Here is an 8,501-nt window from a genome sequence, read left to right on the forward strand (position 1 = left end):
AGGTACAATTGTTGCAAATAAGATCTTGAGACATGATGTAATTTAAATAAATGCAAAAAAATGAAATTTCATGAAGTTTTTGACCAAAATTCTGCTTAGGGGACCAAAATTGAAGAGAAACAAAATGAGATGACTACTTTTGCGATTCAACTAAAATAGGAGAACAAAACTGCAATTAAGTTAAAAATTTATTATTGAGAATTTGTCTCATATTTAGTAGAGTGACATATTCAAGATCTTCAGTTAGAGGTGTAATTTTAAAAAAATTATCATTCTATCGTACATATAAAAATAAAATTTAAAAACACCAACATTAATGACCAAATGTTATGAATTTGGATGTTGATATTTTAATTGGAAAAAACTTAAGCATAAAAAAATTAAATTAAATTAAGTTAAATTTTCTTTAAATATGAAAAAGAGGTTTTTTTTTCCCAATAACTTCCTTTTCAATTTTTTTTCTTCCAAATTACTCTGTTTATAAAACTAGATACCAAAATAACACATTTTTATACTTTTTCACAAGTCGCCTTTACAAATGGCGACTTCTTTAAGAAATTTTTCAAAAAAAAAATTTAATTTGTTTTTCAAATTAACAATATATATATATATAATTCATAAAAAGACAAAAACACAAAATTTAAATTACATACATTGACTAGAGTTCTTTGTAACATTTGTACAATGTTTTCGAGTATGACTAGTTAACTGAGATAATCCGTATTTTCTAGATATTTTTTTTAACAAATATATATATATAAGGAAACCAAATCCTTTTTTATCTACGTTTTCTTCATCTTCTTCTTTATTTTTTTTAAATAAAAAATTGAATTTCACATTAATTTTATTTTGTTTTTTTATTTATTTTTCATCTTCTTTTTTATTTTATTTTTTCTCACACACCTCTTTAAAAAAGTAGAAAATAGATTTGAGTAGCTATGAACAAAGGTTTATGAAGCAGCAAGTAAGAAGAAAAAAGGGAAAAAAATATGAATAGAGGAAAGACAAAATGAAAAATATAGATGTGAAAATTTAAAACCAAATAGAAGAAATATAGAATTGAAAATTTATAAAGAATTGTATTCTCATGAATTTGTATGATAGAAAAATATTAATAAAAAAAAGATTTAATTGCAGTTTTGATATCTTAAATTTATCGAATTGATTCATTTATTTTATAATTCGACAGTTTTGCTCATATTTATATTTCTTAACTAAAAATTAATGATTTAACCTATTTTAAATAACGTGTCATACAATTTAATTATATATAATCTTCTTTAATTATTTATATGTTATTAATTAATTTACAAAAAAAAATAATTTTAAAAATTAAAGTTGAAATTTTTTAAAAAATTTATTATAATTTCAAAGATAGTAATCATTCAATATCTTTATATCGTATATCATGTTGTTTATAATATGCCATATCATTACTTTTTAATTAAAAAATTAAAAAAATTATAATTATTTGATTTTTAGATAGAAGGACAAAGTTTTTGAGTTTGATGAAAATAGGAGTATCAAATAACTTTAGAGAGGTTGATTTTTTCAAAGGTTGAGTGTAGTAATGAGTTTGTTTTGGGAAAAAAATTGATATAATTGAAGCAAGGTAAATAATATTGCAATGAGTGACTTGACACGCCTTGGTATTGGAGACAAAAACTAACCTTGTTTTGGAGAGAGAATGACTTGATCAGAAAGTAAAAAACTAAAGATTGAGTACACATGTAAGCAATATAAGCAATGAGGTAAAATGATGGGTCTTTTATTTTAATTTTGAAAAAAAAAGTGATTTTAAATTTTAAAAATAATTTTTATGAAAATTTATTTAAAAATAGTAAAAAAAAATTAGATTCATTTATTATCAATTAAAAAAATAATTTTGATATTCAATAATTTAGATATTTATTATTAGATATTTTAACATAATAAAAATCAAATTTTTTTTTTAAAGTTTTATCTTGCTAAAATAATTTTTATGAAGAGTTTTTCAAAATAATTTTTTATTTTAATAATTTTTTAAAATTTTATTATTTAAAAAATTCTAAAAAAATATATGAAATATTTTAAATCATATTTTAAAAGAAATTATTTAAACCAATTTAAAACTTTATTTTTAATTTCATTTTAAAAATATTACAACAAAAAGATAAAATATTTAAAAATAAATCTTAAACAAACGAATTTTATATTATACAACATCAATCTTTTTTATATTATACAAGCTAAATTGCACCTGCGGTTCCTTAACATAATTTCAGTTAATGTTTTAGTCTTTTATCTTTTTTTTCTTCCCAATTTAATCCTTTATTTTAATTTTAAGTGACAATTTGATATTTTATGTTTTAAAATGTCAACAATGTTATCCTTTTTTAAAAAAAAAAATTCATCAAAATTTTCAAACAAAACCCATAAAATTAATAATCATTTTCAATATAATGCAAATTTTATCAAATGCATAACTCAAATATTCAAATAAAAAATTATTGACATTTTAAAACATAAAATATTAAATTATCACTTAAAATTAAAATAAAGGATCAAATAAATATATATATATATATATATATAAAAGACTAAAATGTTAACTGAAATTAAGTTAAGAAATCGCATATACAATTCAGCCTATTATATATATATATATAAAATTGAAAACATTTTTACTACACACTTTACCGGTCATCTATTTTGAAAAACTACAAAATGTTTTCATTTTTCATTAATTTTTACTATACTTATTAGTGTCGCTTGAATTTTTGTTTTTGAATACTTGAAGAGGAAGTAATAAAAATAAAATAAAAGTAAAAAAGTAAGTATTGATATAACTAGGAAGCCACAACAATGACTGTGCTCCTCTGTTCTTATTTTAGTCCATGTTTAGGAAAATTTTGATTCTGCTCTTGTACACGTTTGCAGTGTTTCAGTAATGATTTTTCCGGTTTATATTATTATTTGTCTATCAATGAATAATTTTTCTTTTAATTTTTTACTTTCCTACTTGCCGTGTCCTTAGAAAGTAACAGCAGCAGTCATATTCTAACTCCTAAAAATGTTTGTAAATTCTGATACTTCTTGAATCTTGATCTTCATATCTTCACAATTGCATTTGATGTCAAATGCCAAGTTTTGACAATGAATGAAACACAAAAAATATGGTTACTAACGTATCTCTTCCTCTTCAAACCTTCATTTTCCTTGGACAATGACTAAAATGGAAGAGCCTGTGAACACAAGTGAGTTAACATAGAAAGAAAGAAAAATACCCAAGAAACCTGCATTGTTTACAAAGTGAAATTTTTGGTTGAACCCAAGCATTCCTTGGCTAAACACCGGGACTAATCTCTGCGACAAAAACCAAAACTGCTTTAACTTGCAGAGAATGAAACTTTCTTAGAAGCTCGCGCCTTAGACAGACAAACCATGACTGGTTTCTGGCCATAAGTTACAAAAACCATATTTATCAATGAAATTATCAAAACATAAGTATACAATGAATATATATATTTGACATTTGGAGGCCTACAGCATGTGCCTCCACCCTCCACAATTTTTTTACTGACAAGTTATAAAACAATCTTTACTATGCAATCCTCCAACGCATGCTTCAACCATCCAACACCAAGCAAGCTGAGAAACCTAAGCTAACCCACCCGACTCCAACTCAAGGTAATCAGTACACTCCAAAAACTTGATTGCTTTTAAGGAGAGATTACACAAACCATACTTTCAAGAATAGTAAGGGATGGATGAAAAAGGGAAACTGAGTGAGCACCAATGTTAACGAAAGAAATAACTTTATACTCAAACCACAACAGCTTGACCACTTATCCCGTCATGAAGCTGAAGCGAGCCATCCTTCATCAAGTTAATGCTCAGGCTCTTGAATCTCTCTCTAGAGTATTGTCTGGATGCTTTTCTCCAATCGGTTCCCGTTTTCATCATGGCCACAAACTCCTCATAACTGATGAGACCATCCTGTGAAAGCAGAAAATTGATAAAATGTTTTAAAGATTTATGGAGAATACTGTGGGGTGTACATGAGAAAGTGCAAATAATTGTATTATCAAATGAACAATCAAATTTTTGAGAGAAATACTAGCATATTTGCTTTTGTTTATGTTGCAATGGTGGTGTACCATAGAAAGAAAGAACCTGCAGAGAGGAAAATAAAGCAATGAGTACTGAGAATGAAAGCCAAACCTTGTCAGTGTCAACTTCTCGCATGATGTCATTCAGTACATTAGTATCAGTTTCTCCTAAGTCATCTGCTAATGCTGCTTCTAGTTCACTTAACTCAATATAGCCGCTCCCATCTTTGTCAAAAAACTTGAATGCTTTGCGGAAATGCTCGTCATTCTCCATTCTTTGCAAGTGAATTGTCACAGCTACAAACTCCCCATAGTCAAGCACTCCATTCCCATCAACATCAGCCTAAGAAATTGACAGCAACGAAAACCATCCTCAAATCGCAGAATTTATAATGCATTTACTCATACACTTGGCATATGGCATGCATGGCAAATCAATTAATGCTCCTTTTTGACCGGCCATTAAAAAATGGTTTGGATGAGCACCACCAAATTGTTAGATAATCATGGTGGCAATCAAAGAACTGAAACTATACACAATGAATGATATAAATTTTACAGAAGCCTACCACGTCCATCAGCAACTTTATCTCTGGCTCAGCCAGTTGTGAACCAACCTTCTGCAAACCAGCCTTCAGTTCCTCATATGTTATTCTGCCATCTTTGTCAGTATCCATCAATGTAAACATGTCTTTGATTATTTCTACTTCTTCAAGAGATAAATGTTCCGCAATTACCTGTAGCATTCAAGAAATCCAAATCACCAATATTTCAACTTCCTTACTACATGTAAATAGAGCTTGACTCAGCAATTATGCATAACCACAATAGATACTAACCCGGAGAGCTCTCTTTTTGAATCTGTTCATCAAAGAGAACTGTTTAAGCCTTGTCCTCACAATATCTCCTAATGGAACATTCGAAGCTTTCTTTGCATTTTGTAGCCAGGGATGTTCTGCAACCATAATTAAGGACAGTAAATATACATACCTGATGTAAAGTTCAGCAGCCAAGTTATAGAAGTTCAACGTTAAAAAAAATGCTTATATGCAATGATTTCATTTTATGGGGGAGACCGGAGACGGCAATGTAGCAAAGGATCCAGGTGAGAAATAAAGCATTCCTCTTACAAAAATGAAACAGAAATATACATGGCAACTTTGAGGCTTGAGCTGTTTAAACGTTATTGAGGACAGTTGAACTCGGTGTTTCTGTTATGTTTGAGAATCAGCAAAGAGATCTGAATTTCATATTCAAGATTTGATACTTGAGGGGCAACAAGTAGGAGTCCCCCCCAATATGACCATGAATTGATGGTCCTGAATATATGTAAATAATAAAGTATCCTTCTCTTTCTACACAAAATCAACTCAGGGCAATAAATAAGATTCCTCAAGCATTTTAACTATTTCACACTTCCAGAAAAACTGCATGCATGACAGAGACATTGGCTGAAATAGGGATTAGTGATCACACTCTCATATCTACCCTTCTTCTAGTCTAAGGGATTCCTGCATATGAATTTCTCGACCACATTTTAAAATCCTATTACAGGATAGATGAAACCAATGTTGTTTACTGAAATTACTGGCAGAAAGAAGCCTAATAGCAGCAAGATAGTGTATTGAAAGTGTGAAAATGGATGAACAACTCTCATCATACTTATCATTAAGACAAAATGAAGGTGAACACCAGCACAGTTCATCGTGTAATTTATTATAAACCCACAAGATGTTCTTCAGCTCAGTGTTCACTACTATTTTGGGAAATACAAGACGGAGGAGAAAGAAAGAATAACTACATCCTAAATATAAATTTACCACAAAGTGCAGCCCCCAAGTGACTAGTAGACTAGTAGTCAGCAGCGCACACACAATCCTATTACTGCCGAAGCCACAAACAACAGACTTACTTACCAAGCACCTGTTCCGCCGTCAAGCGTTTTTTAGGATCAGGTTCCAACATCTGACGCACAAGGCTCTTAGCACTGTCAGAAATTTGAGGCCAAGGCTCCCTCTTGAAGTCAAGTACCCCCCTCAAAATCGCCAGCGCAACCCCTTGTTCAGTCTCTGCAATCAACAAACCAATCCAAAACTCTCAGCACACACAGATTTAACTAGTAAACCACTCACACCCAACCAAAACATACACAGACAAATAGCAAAAAAAAAAAAAACAATACCAGCCCAAAACGGAGGCACCCCACATAACAGAATGTAAAGAATCACCCCAGCACTCCACACATCAACCTCTGGACCATAACTCCTCTTCAAAACCTCTGGTGCCATATAGTAAGGACTCCCCACAATCTCCGAAAATCTCTCCCCTATTCATTAACAAAAAAAATCATCAGCACAATTCAATAAAAACACCCCAAAAAAGATAAATAAAGCGAAATTAACAATTTTTATTTATGCTTCACCCTCCAATTCCTAACGAAAAAGGGACCATGGTAAACCAGAGTGAATATTTCTACCAAAAGATCATACTTTAGAACTATCCATACGATTCAACCTTAACCAAACCACTTGAATAGTGTCATAATCAACTACCAATTAACAATTGTCCATAGTGAATTGTTCATAAACCTCTGGTTCCCAAGGAAAAGGACCACGGTAATTCAGAATAAATTGTTCTAACTAAGAATAGAACTTGAGTACTATCTGAATTTATTTTTCTTCGTTTTAACCCTCTAATTGCCAAGGGAATAAGACTCTGGTAAGCCAAAGTCTTGACAAGAATTATTTCGGTCAGGATTGGATTTCAAGTTCTCCAAAAAGATTTGTCCTTATCTAAAGCTCATTAACCAGTGGAGTAGTATCTGAATGATTCCACATAACCAAACAATACTAAGTAATCAATTAACAATTAAGAATAGATTAGAATACCATACCGGGCTTGAAGAAAACAGAGAGACCAAAATCAATGGCTTTAAGAACAGAATTTTCTTTCTTATTAGCAAAAAGAAAATTCTCAGGCTTAAGGTCTCTATGCATAACACCATTAGAATGACACATCCTAACAACCTCAGCAATAGTCCTCGCAACATGTGCAGCAGCACGTTCACTGTAATGTCCTCTAGCAACAATCCTATCAAAAAGTTCACCCCCTTCACACAACTCCATCACAAGATGAACATTCTCATCATCCTCATAACTAGCCTTCAACTTCACCACGTTAGGATGCTCCGGCAAAGTCGACATAATCGCCACCTCACGACGCACGTCTTCGACATCCACCGCCGTTCTCAACTTCCGTTTCGAAATCGATTTACAAGCTAACTCTTGCTTCGTTTCTTTGTCCGTACAGAGATAAGTTATGCCGAATTCACCACGACCTAGTTCACGACCCAACACATATTTATCTCCGATTCGGCTCCGTTGATTCGATTCCTTTAGAACTCGGATCGTTGCTCCTGAACCGATTGATTCGTCTGTGTATGGGTTCGGTTTTGTTTTTCTTCCTTTTCTTCCTCCCCGGTTCGACTCGGTTGGTTTTCGGTTTGAGTCGACTACGTCTGATTTTACGCACGTGTTGCAATTCCCCATGTTTAAAACCTTTTATTTCTCACACCATTAAATCGGAGAAATACAGTAGAACCTTGCCGGCGGTGATTTGTTTCCGGTGAAGGGAAAATTAAAAGGAAAGATTGTTTGGTTGGTGTGTGAGAACTGAGAAGAGGTGTGAGGAAAAAAAAGTCTAATTAGTAATTTCTCAGCTGCTTGCTTTTCTTGTGATGAAAAAGCATATTTGACTCTCACAAATTTATTTGACTATAACAACCATTATTATTGTTTTAATTTAACAAAATTAATTAACATTTTTTTTTTGTAAAATAATTAAATAACTTTTTAATATATTATGATTCAATAATAATGAAAAGGGGAAGGAAAATGTATTTTTATACTGAGTAAATTGGTGGAGTTGAGGTTGTTGCGTTTTGTGTTGTGAAGATGGATGACTGCGGACGCCACAAAGAAATTATTTATTTATTTATTTATTTGTTGGGTGTTTGAATTGGACCGTTTGTTTGAGGAGCAAAGCGAATTGAGCTGTCTGAATGTGCTAAACGATTGTTCTATGCTTGCCGTGGGGTCGTGACACTTGGAAACTTTTTTTTTTTTTTTTAGTGCATCTTTTTATGATGGTGGTTTTTTCACTATCGCTCGGAACCACCGTTTTCTATTTACTGTCTAAATAAAATACACAAAACTCTTAATTATGTCTAGATTGTCCTCAATTAATTTTTTAGAAGTTAACATTGTCAATATATTGTTGCATTAAATGCATCATTTAATCAATTAGATAAAACTTACTACTTTATAATAAAATAAAAATAAAAATAATATTTTTAAAAAATTGTAGTAAAAGTTAAATTTAAATACATTAATTTTTGTCTATTATTTTCAT

The 8,501-nt window shown here is 30.8% G+C and overlaps 1 protein-coding gene across 1 annotated transcript; it reads right to left on the minus strand.

Moving 5' to 3' along the window:
- Positions 1-3,445: 3,445 nt before the first annotated feature.
- On the minus strand, positions 3,446-7,780 carry LOC101496261 (calcium-dependent protein kinase 10). Its single transcript, XM_004508733.4, has 7 exons — positions 6,985-7,780; positions 6,274-6,417; positions 6,008-6,160; positions 4,931-5,046; positions 4,661-4,828; positions 4,204-4,434; positions 3,446-3,978 (listed from the first exon to the last, which is right to left on the minus strand). The coding sequence occupies exons 1-7, from the start codon at positions 7,637-7,639 to the stop codon at positions 3,805-3,807; spliced, it is 1,641 nt and encodes a 546-aa protein (XP_004508790.1). The 5' UTR covers positions 7,640-7,780; the 3' UTR covers positions 3,446-3,804.
- Positions 7,781-8,501: the final 721 nt, after the last annotated feature.

This window comes from Cicer arietinum, chromosome 7 (assembly GCF_000331145.2).
Source record: "Cicer arietinum cultivar CDC Frontier isolate Library 1 chromosome 7, Cicar.CDCFrontier_v2.0, whole genome shotgun sequence".
In the NCBI taxonomy this organism is placed as follows: domain Eukaryota; kingdom Viridiplantae; phylum Streptophyta; class Magnoliopsida; order Fabales; family Fabaceae; genus Cicer; species Cicer arietinum.